The sequence below is a fragment of the Chenopodium quinoa genome, unplaced genomic scaffold (assembly GCF_001683475.1).
Source record: "Chenopodium quinoa cultivar QQ74 unplaced genomic scaffold, ASM168347v1, whole genome shotgun sequence".
Lineage (NCBI taxonomy): Eukaryota > Viridiplantae > Streptophyta > Magnoliopsida > Caryophyllales > Amaranthaceae > Chenopodium > Chenopodium quinoa.
Window position 1 is genome coordinate 410,616 of NW_018742558.1, and position 25,485 is coordinate 436,100.

Genomic DNA, 25,485 nt, shown 5'->3' on the forward strand with positions numbered 1-25,485 from the left:
ATAATTTCTTATTGAATTGTTTTAACGTTTTACAATTACGGCTTGTAAAAGTATAGCAATATTACATTGATGAATCGAGCAGATGTTAATTTGATATTAAAGGCTATTTTCAATAAGAACTTAGATCTAGTAAATTGCGAGAGCCTGTTAGATATATGTTGATTAATAAATTGCGAGAGCCTGTTAATCGTGTTATTTATGCAATGTCAATGATTGATTACTATGTTTTACCCTAGAGTATTATTTATTGGTGGACCTATGCCCTAGATCCTTTTATATATTGTTTTCTCCCTATTCCTATTCTTTGTAGTTTGGTTTCACACTCAAATATAAATATTGGTTACTTAGATAATTTAGATTATAATAATTAATTAGGAGTAAAAAGACTTGTTTCCCTGTGGAGATCGACCCTACTTCCCTATCTACTTTAGTTAGAGGATTTAGGTATTTACTTTTGATTAGGGGATACGACTTTACCCTGTCAAATACCTATCATGATACTACTTGGATTTAATTATTCAAAGCCTAGCATGTTCCTACATCAACAATTGAATACCAATTACGTAAACGTACCTTATCTCAAAATCGCTACGACTACACAAAATCACTCACTTGGAAATCTCCTACAATCAAAAATAACAGAAAGACATTAATACCTATTCAATTATTTAAATTTCCAGCAATATATACACTCCTTAAATCACTCATAAACCATTTAAAATAAGCTAAAATTTAATTTAAAACCCCTTACTTTAATCTCAATTAATGAATAGTCAAAAATCCCTTCAAGAAACTTAATTATGGCTTACTAACGAAATTCCAGCTTTATTAAATCATCAAAACTTGCTGTAAATATGTTTTAAAACGCCTATTTCAATAATTTAAACCACCCATAATCAATTTCCATCAATATACAATAATTTAAAAACCTAGGATTTTCAATTTGAGGCTTTTTAATTCAAAACCAAATCTAAAAATTTATATACATCATACTTATAATCAAACATCATAAAACCATCACAAAACCCAAAAACATCAATTATTTAAAGACTATCTTAGGATTAAAAACTAAAGAATTAAAATTTAATTTCTTTCGAGAGCCGCGCACAGCCCCGACATCACAGCAGTGATGCAGCCACGCCCCGTTGGTGGTGCCGCTGTTGACGCCGGCTTCACAGGTCGTGGTGAGCGACGTGCGTGCAAGGGAAAAAGAAGAGGAAGGGGAAAATAAGAAAGAAAAGGAAAAATATGACGAGAGAGAGTTACCTTTGGATATTCTCCACCTTGGGCAAAGTTTGATCGATTTTGCTCATATAATGAGTATTTATACCCTCTTTTAAAAACCCTCATTCCTAAAATTCCTTTCCTACCCTTAATAATCCCTTTCCAATTCAAACTACAATTTTGACTTTCCTTTAAATGCCATAGACTTTAAAAATTTTCTTTTAAAAATCATATGCCCAATATTTTTAAATTATAAAATAAAGTATTTCCAAAATTATTAAATAAATAAATTGGACCTTTAATAAAACTTTTTAAATCAATAAAACCTCATAAATAATTTATTTGAACTTATTTAAATACTTTGAGAAATACTATTTAAATTAAAAATACGTATAAAAATACGAGGTATTACATCCCTTTTCCCCATTCTCGCTTCCCCTAAACCCAAACCCAACCCCGACACCATCCCTCCGGCCCTCCCCCCTACCCCCCTAATCGAAAACGGCGAAATGACCCCTTCCCCCGTCCCCACCATGAATCGACCCACCCTCCTCTCCCCACCAAAAAATGTCACCCAAAACCCTAAACCTAATAGATTTGTTTTCTTCGATCGAAACATTTGGCAACCCAGTTCTGCTGGACTAAGCCCCTTGCTTAGGTCATTTTCGGTAGATGGAAAGAGGGAGGGGTGGAGGAACGAGAATGGGCAGCCATACCATATGTTGATATGTTCGCTAGCCGTTGGCAGGGGAGAGGGGGTTGTTCGTCGGCTGTTGGCAGGGGTAGCGGTTGAGATTTTTTATTTTATTTTTCTATTTCATAATCATTTAATTGTTAATTTAATTATGTTTAATAAATAATCAAAAACTAGATCTTAATTATTTTTTTTTTAAAAAAAGAACCAACAACGTAATAACACGTTTCATATTTTACCTTAATAGCTAATTACGAAGTATCTTTTAATCTAACAGGTTTCGTCTCATTTTGAGAAAATACCTTATAAAAGTCGACTTATTTTGAGTGAATAAAAAAGTTGACTTATTTTAAACTAACCACTCAAAGGTTGGCTTATTGTTTGGCAAATTTTTCTTACTCCGTAATTAATTTCAATGAATACTTAGGGTAAAATAAGATGATAAGCAAACAAATCCTAATTCCTAAGGGCTTGTTTGACATCAATTTTGGTTTTCAGTTTCCTGATTTTTTGAAAACCAAAAACCAAAAACAGGAAACAAGAAAAAGGAGTTTCCACTTTTCTGTTGTCAGTTTTCATAATTATCATAATTTTAATAAGTTTACATAATTTTTGATTCATTATGAGACTCATATCATATATTTTTAGAGAACAAAAAACCAAAAAAAGAAAACTACAACAATGCCAAACGAACCATTAACCAGCAAACCTTTTTTTGTTACAATCAAAGTCTCTTTCGGATAACAACAATCAAACACCAGTAACTAGGGTCCACTTATTACCACACCCACTGCGTAACACAAGATAACCTCTCCAGATAATTAAACTTTCTTAAATTTAAAAAAAAAAAAATAATTAAAAAAAATTTGTGGAGGAAAGTCCAAATCCCTTGTACCAATAACCAATCTCATTTCCACCCTTCACCCACCTTTCCTTGTTTCTCTCTCTTTTTCCTTTTCTCTCTCCTCCAACCCCATCAATGGCCGCCGAATCTCCTTCACCGCCGCCGTCGTCCCCTCCACCGGCGGCGATGGCGGCGGCGCAGTACTGGTGCTACCACTGCGACAAACGAGTCTCCGTCGAAACTCTTCCTGGTCAACCCGATGACGTCATTTGCAACGAGTGTAAGTTCGGCTTTGTCGAGTCTATTCCTACCACATCTTCTACCACCAACGCCGCCGCCATTCTCTCTCCTTCTCCTTCTCCTTCTGACCACATGGACGAAGGTACCCTCGGAAATACGTTTCTTCAGGTTCTCCGCCTCCTTGCTGAGGTGTCGCGTGAAGACCTCGCGCCGCGGCCTCCACCGCCGCCTCCTCAGGCTAGACCTCTTAACCCTGCTGATCCGTCTCCGGCCGATGAATCTGACTTCTTACGCATCGTAATCGACGGCTGGGATGAAGACGAAGAAAGCAACAACCGCAACGTTAATCGCGAAGATGAGGATGATGATGATGAGGAGGAGGACGATGATGATGATGAGGATGTGCGGAGTGTTGAGATCGAAGGACAGTCTGATGATGATGAAGAGGAGAGAGAAGAAGATATTCGGCGGCGGCGGAGAGATGTGCTCCGTCTTCGACTCCGCGATTTCGCTAATCGTGCTCGAAGTGAAGGGAGAAACAGGATCTTAGATTGGGCGGAAATTCTGATGGGATTAGAGGATAATTCAATTGAATTTCGCTTCGAAATGCCGGAGACTACGGATCGGTATATCGGACATCCGTTGGATTATGTCGATGAGGCCGAGTACGAGGCGTTGTTGCAGAATTTGGCGGATGCGGAGGGGAGGAGAGGGGCGCCACCAGCGGCGAAAGGGGCAGTGGAGTGTTTGAAAGTAGTGGAGATCAAGACGGTGGATGAGAGTTATGTGTGCGCTATTTGCAAAGATGGAGTTAATGTCGGGGAGTTTGTCAAGGAGATGCCTTGTGGACATGGATATCATGGCGATTGCATTGTGCCGTGGCTCGAGGCGAGGAATTCGTGTCCGGTGTGTCGGTTCGAGTTGCCAACGGATGATGCTGAGTATGAGGAGGATAGGAAGAAGAGATTTCCTGCATTTCCTGGTAGTTCATCAGGGTCTGCTGGTGGGAATTCAGTTTGAATTGAATTATATGGAAGAAGAGAAAGAAAGATAGAGGTGAACTTCTTGATAAATTAGCTCTCTCCATTTTGTTAAACCCTTTTGGATTGTAGTATTTCTTCGTGTTGTTTTCTTTCTTTGTTTTTGTAATTGTATGAAACATGTTTTATGCTTTGATTTTAATGTTTGTCAATGTAAATAAGTTCTTTTATCTTTATGATCATAGTATTTTGTTGCTTGTATGGTTTAACTTGTGGAGAATTAGGCTTTGTATTTATCTATAATAATCAATAAAGAAAGTAAAACTTGCTCACTATGTTGTTTGTGCATTGTTATGGGTCTAAATTTGCTCCATTCACATTTAAAGAAGTTTAAAATTTAAGTCTTTGGTTGTTGGTTGTTTAGTTTTGCTTTTAAGCATTGTTGGTCACATATTGATGATGGTGATCAATTGCTTTGCTAGTATGTTGTTTGATGTGTGACTGAAATTTGGAAAGCAAGTATATTTTGATGTTGAGTTTGGATTCCAATCTCAGAACTTGGTTGCATATATGTTACCTGAAGGCCATAACCTGATTTGAAGGCATATAAGTTCATCTGTGCACATATGAACTTATTGTTGGATAGATTGTTATTTGTACTTAATACCTGTTATTGGAACTTACTTGATTGAACATTATTAAGGGTGAAAAAACGTGGCATAGTTCTGTGTTTATAGTTTTAGTTTGGAAAGCTGGAGTTTCTCTAGTTGAGGCTGTTTATGTCACCTCAATCAATCATCGGTGCCAGCTGAGATTTGTGACATAGTTTCTGTTAAGAGCTGTGCTGCCATCTCGGAATTCGAACTTTGAACCTGTTAAAGTACTAATTGATGTGTTGTAGGTGATTTTTCAGAGTAAATTTGGGCTATTTTAAACATGTGATGGCTTTGGGAAACAAGGTTGGACTGAGTTGGATAGATTTTCTAGCTGTTTGTCTAGGTGCTTATGTGAGAGAGGTGTTAGACAAGGAAGGGGGAGTAGACTTTATTTGAGGAGAAAATGCTTGCTTTGCATGTTTGAACACGAGGCAGTTATGAGATGGTTAATAATGAGGGTTGTACTGGTGTGTTGATTATGTCCAGAGTCTCCAGACGTTCTATATTTTTTGGGTACTAGCTTTGACTGCTAAGATTTCTTTTCTTTTACCAGGGGTGGGGGGAGGGATTGCTTTAAGGCAGGCACTGGGATGATTTGTGCAATACTATCATTAACTAACCTGTATATATCCCACTGAGGTAAGGTCTCAGCAAGTCTAGATGTTCGCTGCCGTTACTCCTAAGCAATCAACACAGGAAAAAAGTGAGCCTAGGTGCCAAAGCCCAAGGTGATTCGGGTTAAGTACTTATTTTGGGGATCTCTCCTTGCTTTGATGAGGCATGAGCCTGCCCTTTATGTCTGGGCTTTAGGACTCCTGTGCCTTGTGCTTCTTGAGCCTTTTCATATTGGTTGAAAACTTTAGTGTCTTTTTTCAACAGAATTGTAAGTTTTTTGGAGTTTGTGGGTACTTTTTTTTTCCTCGGGGCACACATTCAAAAGCTAAGGGGATATAAAAGGGATGAAGGCTCTTGTGCCATCTTTACCTTCTTTATATCTTTTTATTATAAGAGACCATGACCTTCAGAAAATGATTCATGGAGTCATGTTATTCCTCATACTTGTTTCTTGTTCTCTATGATTTTTCTGTATCCTGTTACTACTTGTTGGATGGAAAAAGGGTCTCAGGCCTCCCTAAGCTCATAAGTGATTAATCATTCATATTTCATATATTTTTGTAGCCCTGGTCCCTGGATTTTTGAGCAAATTATCCAAGGCCGTCATCAGTCTCAGCACATATTTGAGTTGGTTGCTTCTTGTTTCAACTTTTTACTCCTGCTTTATACTGCAGAGTTAAATGTTTCCTACTTGGCCTCACTGTGAACTGTTTGATAAATGGCTAGATTTATAGGTCAACTTTTTGGTTTGAGTTATTTTTTTGCTCCCCTGAATAGATTTGTCATTGATCTGCTTGGTTTTATTCCTTGTTATCAATATCTTGGGTCTGCACCTAAAAAATAAAAATGTATTTTGTGAGTTCTGACTTCTGAGGTGTTGATGACTTTCATATGCTTGTCATTGCATTTGTTGCAAATATAATGTCATTGCATTTGGCATTGAATATGAATCCTGTTTTTCACATATTTGCATATGTCAATTGTGAAGGCTTGAATCTTCCTCCTGATCTTATAAAAATATTTTTATTTTCCTTTGGTATATATTTACCTAATATGTGGTTCTATTATATTCATGAAAATGCGTCTCTTTAGCAAGTTGTGTTTACAGTTATTGCTCATGAACTACAGAACTTTATCATTGATACAAAGCTTACTGAGCAGCTATGTAGCATTTCATGCATTGCAGCCTGAAGTGCATATAAATACATTCTTTATGGGATGGGTTTGTTTCATACATTGATTTACTAATTACTTACCAACAAAGGCCACAATTACTGATTATTGTTTTTTTTAAATCTGATTTGTAATCAGAATATCAGATACTGTCTGGGACTTGGTTGTCATTGATTTTGTACAGATTGGAGGCATGCTATTTTTTTTAATTACACCTTTTCTTTTTGTATATTGTTTAATCTCTTTTGCTATACTTCTTGTTAGGGAGTATATCTTTTTCTTTTCTTTTCGTTTTTTTTTTTTTTTTTACTACTGTGTCGAAAATATCTGAAGTAGGTGCCGTTTCAAGATTTTTTTTTTTTCGAAAGTGGTTCTAGCAATAGTTTTTGTAATGGTAAAATTTATTTTTGTGAAGTGGGTAATGCCATAATGTATTCCCTGTGCTCTCTTAATAGTTTTACACTTAATACTGGTTGTAAAGACTGCTGAAATTTGATAATTTATTCAGCAGTTTATTCAAAGATGTATTGAATTGGTGATGTCAATCAGCAACAGTGTATGAGGCGAACATAATAAAGCAAGCACCAATTGAAGCCGCCTTTCTATTGTGAGTGTCTTCTCAACAGGTCCAAAGTTTATGACAAGGCATGCCTTCTGGTTGATTGGCAATATAAATAAAGCAGCTGAGGAATCCCATTTGGTCATAATCTTCCCTTGTATAATTGATATTGTAACAGATTTGACATATGGAGTATTTTTTTTCTTTTTCTTTTCCCCTTCCCCTTCTTCGCACCCCCCCCCCCCCCATCCCTTTCCCCCACCGGGTTTTTCTCAGTTTGGAGCATCAGAATTTTAGTCTTGGATGGTGCCATGTTGAGGTTCTTTTGAGCCCTTTACTTACATCTGTGGTTTGAAGCTCAACTCATGTCGCATCACTGATGCATAGAAGTTTCGACATAGGAGTTGTCACCCATGTCAGTTGTCATAGTAGTCGAGGGGCATTACACACTGTTCAATTGAGCTGTGATTTATGAGATGAGAAACAAAATTTGTATCACAGTGCATTGGCTATTATGCAATCTGCATCTGCAGCATTTGGGAAATTGGCAGTTTCAGTGTTTTTTGTGACTGATTTCTGACTAGTGTCCCGGTATTGGATCTTGTATTGGAAATTGACATTCTCCAGGAAAGCAGCGCTCATGCTTTTTTAGGAAATATATGCACAGTTTGTTTGATCCAATGTGTTATGTGTATGGTGGCCCCTTTCACTAAATCTGAGGGAAGACTCACATGGAGAGTGCTGTTTCTTATCTCATAGTTGTGGAACCCTAAAATAACGACGAGTTAACACATGTACGCTCTACTACTGTCAGAATTATCAGTATACGGATAACATACTTGTATACGGAAGTATTTGCTCTACTTCCCAATAAATCCTCTGTTTTTAGGATTTCTTTTTGTTTTTGATTTTGAACCTTTATGCAAGTGTTTTACGGTTTACCACTACCATCTAAATACGATTATTATTCTTTCAGAAAAAAAAAAAAAAAAAAAAACGGTTATTATTAGTAACATATTACGGAGTATTAATTTGATTAGTTGTTTGACACTTTCAAATAATATAATCATATTTTGAATGATATAATTTCATTTTTAGATGATATAATTATCTTTTTGTGAGTCATATTTTGAATTATATAATCTCATAGTAAATAATTTAATGAGATTATATAATTATCTTTAGGATGATAAAATTTAAAAATCATCTTTTGAATGATGTAATTTACTATTTGATACTTTTTATAATTATAAATTCACTTTTTGAGTGATACATTTACATAACAGTTTCAACATGATATAATCACTTTTGTAGTAATATAATCACATTTCGTATGATATAATCACATTCGTATGGTATACTAGAAGGTTTGGTCTACAATAAGTTATTGTAGACCGGGTCTATTCTAGTCTTACCTTAATTTGATACTCTTAAATCAATTACTTAGTCAAGTCAAACAAAAATAACTTCCAACTATCATCTTAGTTGAGAACAAATCCATCGTTTGAATAGATGCAACATCTTAATTAGGAATAACTTTTATCAACGGAAGGAGTAAATTAATTTATTGAAAATAAGTTTTTAAGAAAGTAACTTATTTCATTTATAAATTTAGCCGTGTCAAATTGAAAAAAAAAAAAAAAAAGCCGTGTCAAAAAATAAAAACATCACACACGTAGCTAAGTGATTTATAAGCAATAAATAATGTGTATTCATTTTATATATATAAAAAAAAAGTTTTCATAATGATTATCATATTATTGTAGTAATAATAATAATAATAATAAAATTACAAACTGAATGCTACAGTAATAATTTTCTCACATGAATGCGTAGGACGTTTTTTTTTTTAATATATATATATATATAAGGGAAAAGATTTCTATACATTTTACGTCCAATAACATCCAAAATTGTATACGCAGTCTATCAGTTTAAGATTGAGCTTGTGGAATTGAGACTATGAGAGCATATTCCATCCGATTAGTCCACCGATTAGAACAAACTGCAAAACATGGACGAAATCATGTATCACATAATAAGTGGCTCTTATTATCGTTATTGTCATAAGAAAAGAGTGCTTAGATATTTGGTAAACATGCATATTATAAGTATTTTCTGCATTAAGAACATAACTACTGTACTGTAGATTCAATCAATTTGTTTGTGGATGTGTGTGTCTGCTGTGAGTGTGCGTGTGCGTGTGCGTGTGTATTTTCCTGCAGTGGTATCCTCTAGATTATATGCAAGATGAAAAGAGCTGAGAAAAGCTAACTGACCTTCATCAAAGGCATGTTTTGTATGAGAATGGATGGCCAACCAAAATATGGCATAATCCTGTTGTATTGAAAATTTGTTTAGCAATATTGAAACTTTATCATAATAAAGTTATAAAAGAAAGGAGTATTGAAAGTGCATTGCTTTTAGTATGAGGGAGGGGCTTTGAGTAATAGACCCTCGTTAAAGGCGACTGCAAGATGCACTCTGGAATATTGAAGCTTTTGAAGGTGGCTTTAAAATTAGTCAATCAAAACACACCTCAAGATTGTTAAACATAAAGAAAAGGAATACTTAGAAGCACATTTACAAAAGGTTCATATCAATAAAATGATTCAATTCATCAGGATAAACAATTAGGATTGTATTGATTAGTAATGTAGAACACCTAATTATCTAGTTATATATTCAGTTCAATATACCAAGGTCATTCTGTACCAGTAATTTTACATTCCTTTTATGTCAAAAATAACATAATTGTAAATTTTTTAAACAGATCACTCACATAAGACACCTACCCTTAATGATGAATTTGATCAACTATCGATTTAAAATTAACCAGAAAGATCGAGTCCAATTATCTAGGATAGAGGCTTTTCATTCATGCAGCAATTGAGCAGCCAATGAAAATAATGGGAGAAATTACTAAGAGTACAAAAGGACAAGTATGTCGCTTGTATTAATGAGATTATCTTACTAGAGTGGTTAGGTTCTTCCTTTATTGAATCAACAAAATTATTCTCTAATTTATTTATTTATTTTTTTTTTTTGGTGCTCAACAAACTTATTCTCTAATGATATAACAGAATTAATTTGCGGATTTAAAAGAGGCAAGGATAGAGGAACAACAAGAAAATTTGTTAAGAGTGAAGCAAAATATGGAGGGAGATAAAAGGTAAATCAGGGGAAAGTTTCAGCCAATGAAAAGACAAAAACAAAGATTCCAGTAACACATAAAAGCTTAATTATGCAATATAAGATTACAAGTACACTTACCCTATCACTCTTCCAGTTATATCATCATCTTCAAGCCATAGTTGGCCATCTGCATATATCCCCCCATAACGGTCATCTACCGAATTAGCATCCCCTGAAACATAACGCACACATCAGTAGTGTAATTGTGTAAAACTGGGAAGGATAAGGTACACATTGCTATTAGAATTAAGAACATAACATTATAAACACAAGCTACTGCACATTTGGCCAATTTTTGGGTTACACTATTACACTCCCTATTCGGCTATTCCTTGGAGCTTAAATATATTTTTTTTTTAGCAGGCACAAAATTAGTAATGAGACCAAGACAGATCATCAAGCAATGCAGAAAAGAATTAACCATTTTCTTCTCAGGCTGCAGTAAGGTTAGAATCACAGTTCTCATATCTCTTTTAGTAGTCATCTAGTCCACATGCCGTCCCATGTGCATAGCCAATCGTAACACTGCCTTTATTACTAGTTTTCCGGCTATTGCAGATCCCAAATATCATCTTGTTAATGTCCAATTAACTGCCCCTAAATGATCCCTTGACGTGACTCCAAAACAAATGGCGTTGTTGAGGTTTAATTCAAAAACTAGTTGGTCCAGTACTCGAATGCACCCTTGTGCTTCATGACATTTTCTTTTGTTGCTCCCAAGCCTTCATAAATTGCACTGACATACAGGAAGCCCTATGTACTAGAGTCTGTTTTTATATCTCAAATAATCCTACCTAAGTAATACTACGTATTTAACATTTACCTTTTGTTAACAGAATGAATTTGTTGGAAGCTTTCTGCCTTTGGACCTGCACAAAGAGCACAATACATCAGAAAAGTTGAGCAACATTATATTTATTAGATGAAAATTATACCAAGGCATGTATAGTGTAGGATTTTCATAAAACTTTCAAGAAAGATTTGACAGAGGTTAGCACAGTCAATAAGAGTTGGAAATTCCCAACTAAACCTTTCAAGAAAGCTACTTAAAGTTGCGATTAATAAGAGACTTATCCCTAAAATAATAAGCTAGAAACTTAGAAAGATATCATGATGTTTCTTACCTTTATTACACGATGAACTATAGGGATTTCCTTACCCTGAAATAACAAATGCAAATAAAGAGAAGTTAAGTAGAAATTTCGATTGAAAGAGATTGAGTAAATGGGATCAAACCATAACAATATGTCACCGATTTGCTAACTTTTATACCAATGTGGTTAATTGGCTGGCTAACTTTTATAACCAGTATATTGTATTATTATTGAAAAAAAAACAGTATATTTGTAGTACTCCCTCCATCCTCAAAACTTCGACGTCAAGAAGAGTAAAGATATATCAACATCAAGAAAAGTCCAATAAATTAAAAAAAAAAAGGAAGAACAGACCTCAATTTTGAACAATAAAATTTCTCCCGTTTGAATAGGATGGCTTTTTATGGTACTAAGGAACAATAAATCACCCTACACAATAATATAATACGAGTACTTTTAATATCAAAATAAAAATAAAATTATTAATCGAAACTTGTATTAATTATTAAAATAAAAATTATTGAAAAAGAAGGCGGACCTTTCGAATTCCAGGTTCCATGCTTCCGCTAAGAACAACACTAACAGGGTATTTAGTTCCGGTTACCAGAATTAACAACTGCCATGTCATCAACACCGATGTAACAAGTAAACCTGTCAATACCATCAATTTTCTTTAGGAAATACTTCCCTATCTTATGCTAAGACAACGCAATTGACCAAAAAATACTGAAATAGGGTAAGTAAAATGAGACAGATTGAATAGCAAATTTAGCACTAACCTAAACATACCGTGTTAGCAGTGTGAACTAAGAGTTTTATCTCATTATGTACCACCGCTTTTAAAAAGCAACAAATAAACAGTATAATGAGCATGTATTGAATTGACAATTAATAGTACGTGTATTTACGTCTTTAAGCAACAAATAAACGATATAATGAGCATGTATTGAATTGACAATTAGTATTACTGGCATGTACGTCTTTAAGCAACAAATAAACGATATAATGAACATGTATTGAATTGACAATTAGCGGGTATAACCAAGAAATCAAATACGGATTGAAAAAATCACCTAATTCTATGAATTTCGTTGCCGCACCTCTCGACGGAATTGAGCGGTGTGATAGTTTAACGTAATCCAACATCTTTGTTTTATTTTTCTTGGAACAAGAATGATGGAGGGACGAAAGTAATCGGGTTGCAGAATCAATAATAAATAGTACAAGGAAGGCGCCTAATTTTAAATGACGGATGTGCTGCTTTCGTATTGGTTGATGTTGTGTCTATTTCCTACATGGCGGCTCTTTATTGGTATGCTGAGGACTTTTGACGGTGTTAGACTTTCATGCTCTTAGGAAATAAACTAAACTTACCAAATATCATATCATGTAGTCATGTACTCCATATCTTTTATTTATTTTCAATTTTATGCTTTTCTAATTAGATGATATTTCAAACTCAGAAACTAGATAAATTTTAAATATATAATTTATTTAGAATTATTTAGGATTAATTTATTTAGGATTATTTAGGGTTGGGGAGCAAGTAAAATATCCAAATAGGTTTCCAAATTAGCTTAAAGGGTTTAGCAGTTTGGGGTTATTTCATACGAGCAATTGATTTATTCATCCGATCCATTTGCTTCAACTTCTTTTTGAGTTTTGACCTCTTGAATCTCTTGAAAAAAAAAAAAAAGAAAAGAATATTTCCAAATAGACATAAAAAAAAATTCGAAAGTTTAAGGAAGTTTAGCTATTAATCATGTTTTGGGGGTTTATTAATGAGCTATTTATTTTATTGACATCTAGCTATTGACTATTGAGTAAGCTAGCTAATTTGCTGACACATAACTACCAAATATGACACTATTTCTTGTTGACACATTTGATGATATTTTTGTGTCTGACAAAACTAATAATATAGATTTTCGAACTAAAATAGTCTTACTTGAACCTAAGCCTACTACAGTAAAAGATTAATCTATCTCATCTACACTTATTTTACCAACTAATAATCAAATTAATGTTTTAGAGAAAAAAAAAATATATTTTTAAAAATTAGGAAAAATTGATTTTTACTACCTATCAAACACATCAAATTGAATTTTGCTACCTATCAAAACTTTTATTTTATTTTGCTACCTAACATATGCCCTTTTTTTAAATTTTGCTACCACCGTTAAGGAATCCGTTAAGTGGGTCCATAACGATACGTGTCGTATTATTATTGGCCAAAAAAATTAAAAAATAAATAAATAAAAAAATTTAAAAAAAATAAAAAGAAAAACCTAAACTACCCAGCCACCACCCCCTTCCCCCCAACTCACTGCACCCCTCCCCGAAACCACCATCCGCGTCGCACCACCAGCCCCAACCCACCTGAACCCTCCCCCTCCCTTTCCCGCAACCGCGTCGCCCCCAAAACCGCTAAACCCAAAACCCTCGTCCCCAAAAACGGCCAAGAATCTGGCCTTGAAAGGCCGAAATCGGCCGGTTAAGGCCACTGAGCCCCAAAACCGGCCGATTTCGGCCATTTGTGGCCAGATTCGTGGCCGTGGTGGGATCTAGGGTTTTAGTTTTGGTGGTTTTTGGGGGCGACGCGGTTGCGGGAAAGGGAGGGGGAGGGTTCAGGTGGGTTAGGGCTGGTGGTGCGACGTGGGTGGTGGTTTCGGGGAGGGGTGCGGTGAGTTGGGGGGAAGGGGGTGGTGGCTGGGTAGTTTAGGTTTTTCTTTTTCTTTTTTATTTTTTAATTTTTTAATTTATTTTTTTAATTTTTTTGGCCAATAATAACACGACACGTGTCGTTATGGACCCACTTAACGGATCGGTGGTAGCAAAATTTAAAAAAAGGGCATATGTTAGGTAGCAAAATAAAATAAAAGTTTTGATAGGTAGCAAAATTCAATTTGATGTGTTTGATAGGTAGCAAAAATCAATTTTTTCTAAAAATTAAAATACACTTATATTCTAGTTTCTCTTTATGTAGGAAATGGTTTTCATTTAACTATACGGAGAAAATATTACTAGACAGATAAGACAGTAGTGCAGACCAAGATTGTAATAGAAGTGGTAACATATTGAACTTTAAAAAAAATGCCATAAATATTACTCTTAAAAAAATGCTATTAATATTACTGCCAATCATCTTTTACAACTTAAAAAAAATGCCATTATATCGAACAAAAATGAAAAAAATGCCATTATAAAGCTTTTCCTTCGAACCGCAGCGTAGTCACATAGCATATAAACCTCAAAGCCCGCCAAATATACAAGGACAGGCCAGGTAAAATTCAGTATCTAGCATGCCCACTGTTATCCGTCCTGCTGAGATGCAGAACAATTGCAACTCTTTAGTTACTCTGAAGATTGCCCAACAAAATTGCACTTCACTTTTAAAAAGTAGATTTTCCATGGAAGTTGAAATCGCCCAAGTTCATTTCTTGCCTGCCTCCAAAACTTAGTCAGAGATCTTGACCTGGATAAAATGCCTACCTTCGCTTATACCTGCACATATTGAATAAACTATAAGAAAACATGTACTTGCAACAGAAGAATTCAAATCTCAACAGGACACAAATTGCTTGCATCATCTACAAGTGAGGATTAGCCACTACCAATGTCGCACCCCCCAATAGAGTGGCACATATCAGATAAAGGGCTGGGTGAGGACACTTAATATGGAAACAAAGGGGCAGAAGGGAGAATCACCCAGAAGTGAGAGAGTGACCAGAAAGTAGAGACCTACTAGCAGCCACATAGGCAGCAAAAGGGCCAGGCAACAGAGAAATGGAAGGGAGGAGAGGGGGGGGGGGATTCTGTCAAACTGTTAGAAAGAACAAACATCAACCAATGAACTTCAGATGCTTGTACCCATGGACGGAAACTACCAGGGTGTGAAGTGTGTTTGTCACCTACATGTGAGTACTATACCCTACAAATTCTGAAATCTTTTAATAAGTATACATGTTATATGTGAAGCATCAGTAGCATAGTTATACCTTGATTTACTCTTAAATGAATTCCTTGACTTCTTTTGAACATGCTGAAGGTTCTTTTTTCCCCGTTTCTCACTCATATCAGTCAGGAATAGCTCCTGCATCTCATCTGTTCTTGACTGAGGTTGTGCTGCTTTCTTCCCCATCTTTTTGATATTTTTACCACCATCTTGTGCTTTTTTCCCAGCCTTGATTGCTTTTGCTTTGCGATAGGCAACCTCGACAAGCGGTATTCCACTTTTATCTTTCTTACTCTTTTTATTTTCCTGCCATCACACAGATGGTTGATTAGAAAAAATAATGTAATTCCAAACAAAAAAAGATAATATGATGCTGATTAAATCAACTATCCAGAAACAAAGCTATTTCCCAATGTAGCATGTAAAAATGAGAGATTCAGGGCCTGAGGACATGGAAATTAGAAGAAAAGGGGCATGGTGAGCATGTGGAGCAATAGCAGTCAGGATGCCAATCCAAATTGCAAGCAGAAAAGTGTAAATAAGCTTCAATAATATAGCCCTAGATACCAATTCAAATAATTGAAAAAAGTCTTCCGTGAGATATCAAGTATAAATCCAAATACACATTCATGAAAGCACAAGATTGATACTCACCCCTTCTGAATCATCAGACTCATTTTCCTCTTCCAGCATCTCTCTCTCCGCTTCCAGCTTTCTGCGCTTTTTCCGGGGCAAGTTTTTCTGCTCAAAGACAAAGTATAATAATGAGATTTTATCACCATAGACCATTACACAATTGCCAGATAATATAACGGTGGGAAATAGGACAAATACCTCACGCTCTCGTTTCCTCTTTTCCTTCAATTTCAAATCTTCTGCTTGCTGGGCACTGACAACGACATTACCAGAATTTTTCTTCGTCTCCGAGTATCCCTATTGAATTTATATATTTAGTTTAAATCAAGAATCAAACGCTCAACAGACAGAATATTCTGCATCCTAAAAAAAGAAAAGAAGATTTTCTTAAATGTCATAATTAGCATTAGATAAGAGCTTTCTTGACTCAAAGGCTTTATAAAGTAACGCCATTTTTCTTGAAGTTAAAATGGACAATTTAAGGCGTCTAGTTTTAACCAAGCTTCACCAAATAGTATTTAAGGGATTTAGTTTGATATACTTTAACATTCAAGAGCCTCCATAGTTACCCCCATCAAGTTAATATGGAGGCTCTTGAAAAAAGGGGTCAAAACAGATTCAAAATTAAGATTCCTGAAAGCGCTTTACAATCTGTAGGTAAAAAAAATTTTGAGAATGTATCCTCTAGATGCAATCATAGAGAGCACCATAAAAATATGGATAGGTGGCCTGAACAATAATATTGTGGTAATATTTAACGAAAAATACTTATTGAATGGCATTTCCAGCAAAGGTGTAAACACAATCACAATGTATTGGGAGCTAAAGCAATTCGTAGCAATACCGATGGTAAACAAACTACAGCTTCATAGCAAGACAAACAAAGCCATATGCCCATATCCTTCTTCAGTTTCTCAAATTAGTGTCCTAGTAAAAATACATTTCAGACAGTATAATATTCTGATTGAAATTTGTAAAATTAAGTGGAAATTACCTAATCATTACATCCCAGACTATAATATTCTGATAAAATTTTTAAAAAATCAGGAAATAAAGTGGAGACTATCATAAAAGCATTTGAGAAGAACACGAACAACCAACAAAAGAGAATAACTTAACAACTACCTAATTCCTACTAGCAAGTTTTTGTTTTGGCGGCACAGCCAATTAATGGAACTGTTTGGAAAATCCATCCAAAAGGCCACCACCCCATAAAAGCATTTGAGAAGAATTCAAACAACAACTATACAACTACCTAATTCCTACTAGCAAGTTTTTATTTTGGCGGCACAGCCAATTAATGGAACTGTTTGGCACATTCACCAAATAAACATAAGAAAATTGATGGGTGTTACAAAACATATATGGAAAGAATTTAGAGAGAACTTTTATATTTTCCTACGAGGGAAATGGGAAGACCAATTAGGATCAGAGTGGGTAGGATGGTAGAAGGGGTGGAACCATGAAATGGAATGGGTTTTCTTGGACAAAGATACTAAAGGGGCGTCTGATTGAACAAAGTGAAAGGGAAAGAGTCTAAGAGCATCCACAATGGTTGCATAAAAGAACCTACTTGCAATTCCTAAATAATATAGAGCTACATGTTAGGCATTGCAGAGCTACATAGGTTGTAGCTAAGGCCAAACTACATAGCTCTAGTACACTCCACGCAATACACATATATTGATTTGTCTCATATTTTTTATGTATATTTTTAATGGTTTATTTAAAATATTACAAAAGAATTTAGCTTACCATTTTAGAGGTTATAGCTTAAATCATGTAGCTTGGAGATAATGATGTGGCAACCCAAAGCTACATGTAGCTAGCCATCGTGGATGCTCTAATAAAGGAAAACAAGGTGAATGGAAACCCAAACCCCAAAATTTACAAAGTTGTTTGTCTTAAATAAGAAAGGGAAAATCATCCAACAACCTAGACTTCCCTTCAACCACCAGCCCACCACCACCACCACCCTATGCTTACATCTACCCTTTACAATACAGAACTGCCTTGTTGACAATACAGGAAAGTGAGACATAGCATGAAAATTGGTGCTCAATGAAGAACGATATGAAACATATAATGATGTCTTCAACAATGACAACTAAATGCAAAGATCTGAGTTTGGCAGTACTTCCATAGAGAAAGAAATTATGAGCAGGGAAGATATGAGATACTACTTGAAGGGCAATATCTTGACTAGGAGGGTATGATAATGACCACTCCATTTTTTTTTAAATAGTTGTTATCATACTCATCAATACGATTTTTTAGGCTATAGTTGGAACTTGGAAGAAGCACCACATATTTTGAAGGTAGGAAGCATACGTGAATTAGTAAAAGGGTTTATTAGGAATGGCTGCAAGTATTTTATAACTCAAAAAAGTTCTTAGCTTAAAAAATGTACTGCAGGCTATACTGTATCTTATGATTAAACAGCAGATGAGTATCTTTTGCAAGTGGTAGACTGGTAGGTGCTCTTTTCCTATTGGTTAGTGGCATCATAGTACATATAGATATTGTGATTTTGTGGCATCATAGTACATACAGATATTATGATTTTGTGGTATCATAATACATATAAATATTGTGATACATGAATCATATACTGAATGTCAGATTTTAGTTACATTTAGCATTGTTATGTTCGTATAAATCTCCAGAAGTAGAGACCTTTATGCCAGACTTATCAGATAAGTTAAATCTGACCTATAATAAACAGACATTTAGAGGCATATTCTTCCTAAGAGGCAAGTGTGATTTATAATATATGTCCCCTTTATGACATTTTATACAGATAATCCAGAATGGAACATCTTGTCTTTTAATAGCCACTGCATCACATGTTAAGAGAAAAGATAATACAGCTGACTCACAACTGCACCATTGATCGATGATAAAAAAGTTCTAGCACTTCAGTAGCGGAGTCTCATCTTTCTTCTATTTGTTTCAGTGAGATAAATGAAAAATGAAAAGTAAAAAGGATCTCAAGTATCTTGTGATATCAGGTTATTGAATTGAAATATATAATTAGCAATCTATTCCAAAGTAAGAGCATCATCACCATGGCTTCTAACTACAAGAAATTCACAATAATATCAAGAGACAGTACCTTCACCTCCTTTGCAATTAAATTCTTTTCCTTCTCTGTTATAAACCACGTCTTTTTGGGCCGGGAAAATATTTCTTCCCTGTGCTCAATCATATTTTCAGCCTGAAAAAATGAAAGTAAATGTACATGTCAGCAATGATGGAAAGTTCTATATATCTGGATTCTGAGATAAAAAGCAGAACACTAGTGGCCAACAAGTAGTAACATAATGGAATTAGTTAGCTTAAAGATAATCTCTTAAACTTATACTCCAACTCCTGGCAATGATTTAGGATATGATATTCAACCAAGTTCATAACTTCATAAGAAAGTGAGAAGATCAAAATCTTCAATATTTTTTTATAGCAATCCTCTAGGATGTTAGATCCAAGCATGTCAATAAATTTACAACTTTTTTTTTAGTTTTTTATTTTTTACTTTTTATTTTTATTTTTTTGACAAGACAAGTTAATCCAAAAAGTCACAATCCAAAAACTTCAAAGTTAAGATGTTTTAAGATGCAATTTTCATAAGTTAATCCAAAAAAAAGTCACAATCATTCATGCTAGGACAATAAATCATCAAAGACGAGAACTTTATGCAAATGCAAACCACACTATCACTGCATATAATGCTTCAATGGACTGATCAAGCTATTACATTCCCAAAGTTCTAGATTCAATTAACATTCAGACACAGTATTTAATTATGGATTTTATGGACTTCTGATGGATAATGTAGTGTATTTTCCAATCACTATAAAAATCATAATCTGGTTGATAATTACCAAGCCAAAAACTCCAATTTGCAAACAATTTGACATCAAATGGATGTGAGGGGATAGTAGTGTTTCCATGCAGAAAGAAAGAAACAAAGCATAAACAAACCTTTGCTGCTTCCATCTCTGCTTTTCTCAAAGCCATTTCTTCTTTCTCTTCTCGAAGAATAGTAGCAACCTGATCTTCCATCTGCTCAATTGTTTGTGCCCACTTATTAATGGACTCTTCAGCAACAATTCTGCTCTTTAACCTAGAACCAGCCTTTTTAGCAATGGCTTTTAGTAGAGAGCGATCATTATCAGTGACAAATGTGACTGCGTATCCTTCCCGACCAGCTCTTGCTGTACGACCCACTCGGTGCACATATGTTGTGAGATCACGAGGACAAGCATAATTAATAACTGTCCGAATCCCAGCTATGTCAAGCCCTCGAGCAGCAACATCTGTTGCAATCAAGAAGTCTACTTCCTGTTTTCTGAAAAGTTCAAGAGAATCAAGACGCTGTGCTTGTGTAAGATGGCTATGAATCTCGGCTGCTTTTAAGCCTGCTAACCCAAATAAGATCTTCAACCTATGAGCAGCAAGCTTGGTTCCACTAAAAATGATTACTTTGGATGTGAATGTTTTTGAGCATAATGCAAGAAGCACTGCCTCATAATGTGCTTCACGCATTCTTCTTATTCTCACAACCTCCTCAGTCAAAGCTGCTGGTCGTTGGGCAGATGGATCAGCTGACAGACGTAGTGGTTTCTTTAAAGATAGTTTGACAAGCTCTGCCACCTCTTCAGTCATTGTAGCAGAAAACAGCATTGTCTGCCTCCGTTTTGAACACATATGGACGAGTTCTTGGATCTCAGCATTAAATCCAAGCTCCAAAAGTCGATCAGCCTCATCAAGAATCAAGACAGCAAGATCATCTAGATCCACAGACATTGAATTACGTAAATGGTCAATCATACGCCCTGGAGTTGCCACAACGGCATCTGGCATCGACCTTAATGCAGCCTCTTGCACCTGAGTTCATGTATGATGTCACTCAGTTATGACAGATATAGAAAAGAAGAAAGACATCTAGAACAGCCAAAACCGGAGATAGTTGAAGCCATGAAAAACTTTCAATGTTATCCGTACTAGACGTATTTAGTGAAATTGTGGTTATTTCAATTTGAACTAAGGAAATCACATAGAAACATCAAGAGGACTGAAACACACACATACATAAACAAGCATAAGCATGTAGGGGTCACAGGCTCACAGTAAAATTCACACTTGCACGGTTGCACCCAGCTCAGATAAGGACCAACTAAAAGTGTAGAACCATTGCATCAAACCAATCTCAATCAGGGACAAACTACTTTGGAATGTAAAATGGCAAACACAGAAAAGTTACTGATAGCATGATAGATAAATTGTACCGAAACAGAAAAGAGCCAATAAGAAAGTATCATAACCTTATTTGATAGCCCACCAACAATCAGGCAGCATCTTATATCTGTAAATTGAGCAAGTTTTTCTATCATACTGTGAACCCTGAAAAGCCACGTCAGAGCACTAGAGTGAGAAAGAACAGAATAACATATGTTTGAGAAAGTTTACAATTACGAATCAAGAAAAAAAAAATGTAAAGGATATACACAAAATTATGTTCCACAAAGGCCAGTATCATAGATTCTTAGGGACTCCTTCATTGCAAGTAAAAGGCAAGAAGAAGTGGAAGACAACCCTCAAAGACTTTAAATGTCATACATTGATAAAATTATTTGGAAGCTACAACCTTTTTCTATAATATGAACTAAATCACATGTCCATGGAAGAAATAACAAAAAGATATTCTGTTTCAGTCTGCTTTTAAGTATTTTGATAATCAGGGATTCATTTAATTTATTGATTACAAATCCAATAAATGAATGGGAGTATATATAATTTTATTAACTTAATAAGGAAAAAGGAACTTTGTTTGAGGATATTGCAACATAGCAACAAAGATCCTAATCTCAGAGACAAAGAAGTATTTCTTATGATACTTTTCTGGTGTATTATTCAAAAAATGTAGCACCAAAAACGAGCACTCTATCAAGTGCTCCTTACACCCCACAAAACCTTTGGGCGTTCTCCCATTCCTGTAAGGTAAAAAAATTTAGAAGTGATATTATAGTGGAATTTTTATTATAAAAAAATGAATATTAAATTAAAGCACGTAGTTTTAATCTTATTTTAACAAAACTCCCTCCGTTTTTAAATACTTGCTCCACTTTCTTTTTCCGGCCCAATACTAGCTCCATTTCCTTAATTGGAAAACTTTTACAATTATTAATTAATTTCTCTCACCAAGTGGACCCAACAATATTAATTCCATATTCTCTCTCCTTCAATTCTCTCCACTACTTTTGGTTTTTTACAATTTTTTATTCTTCCACCAAGCCCACTACCTCCATATTTTATTACTTTCTTCAATTTCTCCTAAAACTCCGCGCATGGATAAATGGAGCAAGTATTTAAAAACGGAGGGAGTAAAGAATATGTACAGGAAACTGTTTATTGATGGTGGGCAACGAAAAGAATACTTAAAAAAAATTCGAGGGGGGAAAAAGGAAAACATTAGTGGAAAGGTAATTGAGACCAACAAAAACAAAAAATTAGGAAAAGTTTGTGGTACAATTGTACAAGGATAGTATATCACTATACATTATGCAGTGATGCTTCAACAATTTGACAATCCTTTCCCCTAATAGGATGAACATCACAAACACGCAATACTTTGTTTTAGCTTTATCAGATTTTTTTAAAAGATGCTGGAGGAAAAGAATATTATCAAGGCAGCACTTTTTTAGTTTCTAATGCCGATATAAACATGCATCAAACCTCATCTTACACTTTACCATAATGATTACAGCAATGTTCAATGTGTCATCTGTAATGTCAGATCAGGACATGTTATTCACGACTATTTGATATCGCTTTAAAATGGAACCTTTATGAAAATATCAATTCATTAAGCATATAAACACATGCTTATGAAAATATACACGCAATATAATAGGTAAGAAAAGGTTTCCTCAGTTTTGTAGTTTTTTGCAAGTTATTTGGTTTACAGAAATAAAATCTTCTTGATGACCAAAAAAATGGAGTTAGTAGTGAAACTTACTGCACAGCTAGCTCCCTTGTTGGAGTGAGAATAAGAACCCTAATTGCCGGCACACGCTTTGGGCGGTATAGCAACCTCTCCAAGGTCGGCAGTGAAAAAGCTGCGGTCTACAGAAGCCGAACAGAGAGAAATATAAATAACAATTATATCCAAACCTATCATATTTTCCCCAAATAACAGAATAACGCACACAAGAGCAACCCTTGAACAATTCAAAATATTAGCAAATTCCAATCCTAGAATGCATCCTTAAACAGCAGCAATCAGCTAGCTACAATCAGATTCTTCCTTTTCTTTTCTTTCATATTAAATCAATCTAAGATAAAGCCAATAACAAACTAAGTCCAACCTTCTTTAAAAAGTTTATCTTAGAATTAAGAGCTTGTTTGATATCGTGTTACTAAGGGTTGGAAGTGGAATCAATTAACCATTTACCAAGTGTTTGGTATGAAAGGTAGGGTAACACACCCTATTTCCTAAAGGTAACCATTAATTCCTTTCTGTAAGTATACCGAACAACTAATAATAGTAGCACTTAACAACATTACCCCTTCCTCTTATTATTCGTTTACATTCCATTTCCTCACCTAGATTCAAATCAAACATGCACTAAAGGGAGCTGCAATCATGAATTCCAAATTCCAATCTTTTCAACAATAATCCTAAAACAATGAAATCAATCAATGATTTACCTTCCCAGAACCGGTTATTGCACTCGCGCAAATATCACGTCCGGCCATCGCCAATGGTATACAAGCAGCCTACGAACAACGCTTCCATTTTCAGTCATATCCCAAATACATTTGAGCTAGTAATTATAATAAAATCCTATAAATTCATAAAAATGCTCCCAAAAAAACCTGGATTGGTGTAGGCTTAGAGTACCCTAACGCTTCGCAAGCTCGAAGCAATGGCCTTGAAAGATTAAGCTCCAAAAACGATTTAGCTTGATACGAAACACCTTCAGCAGCTGCAAAGAAAGGCTTATCACTTTCAACAACATCGTTTTCATCATCATCTCCTTCGTCAGGCTTGTAATCCTCCTTATAAAATCAATCAACCAAAACCAAATTAAATTTACAATTGAGAAATGAAATTGAATTGAAAAACAAAACAGGAAGAAAAGAAGAATGAAAAAGTACTTGTTTATTGGATTCGGAGTCGGAGTCGGAGTCGGAGTCGTTAGGGAGAGAGACGACGCGCTGTTGACGAAGCTTGTGGATTTTCTGGTCGACGGAGGTGGTGTGACGGCGGGCGTGTTCTTCGGCGACGGCTTCGGAGTAGGCGGCGAAGTCCCAGGCAGATTCGGGGGCATTGTCGTCGCCGGAATGAATGTCGTCTTCGAGTTCTTCGTCGCTAGGAGGCTCGAATACGAAGCCTGAACCCATTATAGTAGAGCTCTGTCTGCTACTGCTAGGTTCAACAATGAACAAAGTGGGGATGGAGAATTGGAATGAACAAACGTTGAAAAGGGTTTTTGCGTTGGTTTTCCAGGGTTTTAGAATTCGACACAAGGGCAAAACTTCTCAATGGTGAATAGTAAAGTTTGACTCGTCATATTTGTCGAGATATAACTTTGACTATTAATATTTTTAATTCTCTATTTGTTAAAATTATCGGTTATTTCATCAAATGTTACTTAGAACTTTAAAAATTCACCAAACACCATTCAACTTTTCAGAATTCACCAAATGTCACTGACAAACAGTATAATGCCACATCGTGCCATTAATGAGGCATGGGAGCCTAGACGTTAACAATCCGTTAATGGGATTTTTAATTCACCAAATGTCACTGACTAATTACTAATTTTCACCAAATGTCATTACTTATTTAAGTTATTACACAGTATACCTGAAAAGTAACGTCTAGTTTTTTTTCAACAATTTTAAATTATTGTTGGGGCAAAGTAGCCGTTGCACACACATTCTTATATAAATGTAAGACTTAGAACACACATTGCAACCCTCCTACTTGCATAATCTTGAGTTTGCATAATCTTGAGTTTGATATCAAACACATCTTCCTCAACACACGAGTGTGCATATGTGCGCGTTCTAAACAAATTTTGCGGTTGTGGCATAAAATACACGATTAGAAGTTCGGAGTCAACATCAAATCCACAAAGGCTTTATTACAAGTGTGACTTATGTAATAGCTTCAAATGGTGCAAAGTTTTGAAGCCGCAAGAAGGTCAAAGTACGGGAAGCTACTATGATAGGGATGGACCGGGACATAGCAATTTGCATGATGAATTGAAGCAATTGAAGAAGAAAGTGAAACAACAGCAAAAAGTTCTCAATTTTGTTTTGAAATTAGGTGTATTGATGTGTGTAATATTTGTGATTGTAATGATGAAGTGAACAAAATGTAATTGCAATGAAATTCAATAAAGTGTTACTTTGAACATGTCTTTTATAATTCTTCCTGTTTCAATCATATTCATCCAAAAAATAAGGCCACTGTTCACCCAAAAAATTAAGGCCACAGTTGACAATGTATTTCCAAAAATTTACACAGAATATTTCCCAAAAAAAAACCAACACAACACAGCACACATTGGAATTTTAATGTTAAAAAACTAGACTCCATTAACAAGTAT

The 25,485-nt window shown here is 35.2% G+C and overlaps 3 protein-coding genes across 6 annotated transcripts; 1 reads left to right on the plus strand and 2 right to left on the minus strand.

Moving 5' to 3' along the window:
* The first annotated feature begins 2,662 nt into the window (after positions 1-2,662).
* LOC110720569 (E3 ubiquitin-protein ligase CIP8-like) lies at positions 2,663-7,666 on the plus strand. Of its 2 annotated transcripts, none has more exons than XM_021899605.1 (2): positions 2,663-4,058; positions 6,935-7,666. In XM_021899605.1, the coding sequence occupies exon 1, from the start codon at positions 2,898-2,900 to the stop codon at positions 4,020-4,022; it is 1,125 nt and encodes a 374-aa protein (XP_021755297.1). In that variant the 5' UTR covers positions 2,663-2,897; the 3' UTR covers positions 4,023-4,058; positions 6,935-7,666. The 2 variants fall into 2 exon arrangements, with proteins under 2 accessions (XP_021755297.1, XP_021755296.1); XM_021899604.1 differs by having other exon boundaries at positions 2,664-4,058; positions 6,938-7,666.
* A 1,148-nt stretch (positions 7,667-8,814) lies between these two features.
* LOC110720570 (signal peptidase complex catalytic subunit SEC11C-like) lies at positions 8,815-12,555 on the minus strand. Of its 2 annotated transcripts, XM_021899606.1 has the most exons (9): positions 12,348-12,555; positions 12,054-12,110; positions 11,813-11,925; positions 11,629-11,703; positions 11,305-11,340; positions 11,004-11,049; positions 10,259-10,352; positions 9,265-9,322; positions 8,815-8,990 (listed from the first exon to the last, which is right to left on the minus strand). In XM_021899606.1, exons 1-9 carry the CDS (start codon positions 12,418-12,420, stop codon positions 8,946-8,948), a joined length of 597 nt encoding a protein of 198 aa, XP_021755298.1. In that variant the 5' UTR covers positions 12,421-12,555; the 3' UTR covers positions 8,815-8,945. The 2 variants fall into 2 exon arrangements, with proteins under 2 accessions (XP_021755298.1, XP_021755299.1); XM_021899607.1 differs by lacking the exon at positions 12,054-12,110 and having other exon boundaries at positions 12,375-12,552.
* A 1,794-nt stretch (positions 12,556-14,349) lies between these two features.
* LOC110720571 (DEAD-box ATP-dependent RNA helicase 28-like) lies at positions 14,350-24,394 on the minus strand. 2 transcript variants are annotated; one of them, XM_021899609.1, is made up of 11 exons: positions 24,026-24,394; positions 23,744-23,926; positions 23,576-23,644; positions 22,884-22,990; positions 21,190-21,268; positions 19,847-20,752; positions 18,987-19,082; positions 16,064-16,162; positions 15,884-15,970; positions 15,273-15,535; positions 14,350-14,778 (listed from the first exon to the last, which is right to left on the minus strand). In XM_021899609.1, exons 1-11 carry the CDS (start codon positions 24,269-24,271, stop codon positions 14,763-14,765), a joined length of 2,151 nt encoding a protein of 716 aa, XP_021755301.1. In that variant the 5' UTR covers positions 24,272-24,394; the 3' UTR covers positions 14,350-14,762. The 2 variants fall into 2 exon arrangements, with proteins under 2 accessions (XP_021755301.1, XP_021755300.1); XM_021899608.1 differs by having other exon boundaries at positions 18,981-19,082.
* Between the last annotated feature and the right edge of the window lie 1,091 nt (positions 24,395-25,485).

What these genes read in the sequence shown, in the direction of transcription:
- LOC110720571 (XM_021899608.1), bottom strand. Translation starts at nt 24,271, where the DNA reads ATGGGTTCAGGCTTCGTATTCGAGCCTCCTAGCGACGAAGAACTCGAA. An exon ending in ACTCCGAATCCAATAAACAA is followed by an intron (nt 23,927 to 24,025) that starts GTACTTTTTCAT and finishes TGATTTTATAAG; the next exon opens with GAGGATTACAAGCCTGACGA. An exon ending in CAATAACCGGTTCTGGGAAG is followed by an intron (nt 22,991 to 23,575) that starts GTAAATCATTGA and finishes CGGCTTCTGTAG; the next exon opens with ACCGCAGCTTTTTCACTGCC.
- LOC110720570 (XM_021899606.1), bottom strand. Translation starts at nt 12,420, where the DNA reads ATGTTGGATTACGTTAAACTATCACACCGCTCAATTCCGTCGAGAGGT. An exon ending in TAGTTCATCGTGTAATAAAG is followed by an intron (nt 11,050 to 11,304) that starts GTAAGAAACATC and finishes CTCTTTGTGCAG; the next exon opens with GTCCAAAGGCAGAAAGCTTC. An exon ending in AAAACATGCCTTTGATGAAG is followed by an intron (nt 8,991 to 9,264) that starts GTCAGTTAGCTT and finishes CATGTTTTGCAG; the next exon opens with TTTGTTCTAATCGGTGGACT.
- LOC110720569 (XM_021899605.1), top strand. Translation starts at nt 2,898, where the DNA reads ATGGCCGCCGAATCTCCTTCACCGCCGCCGTCGTCCCCTCCACCGGCG.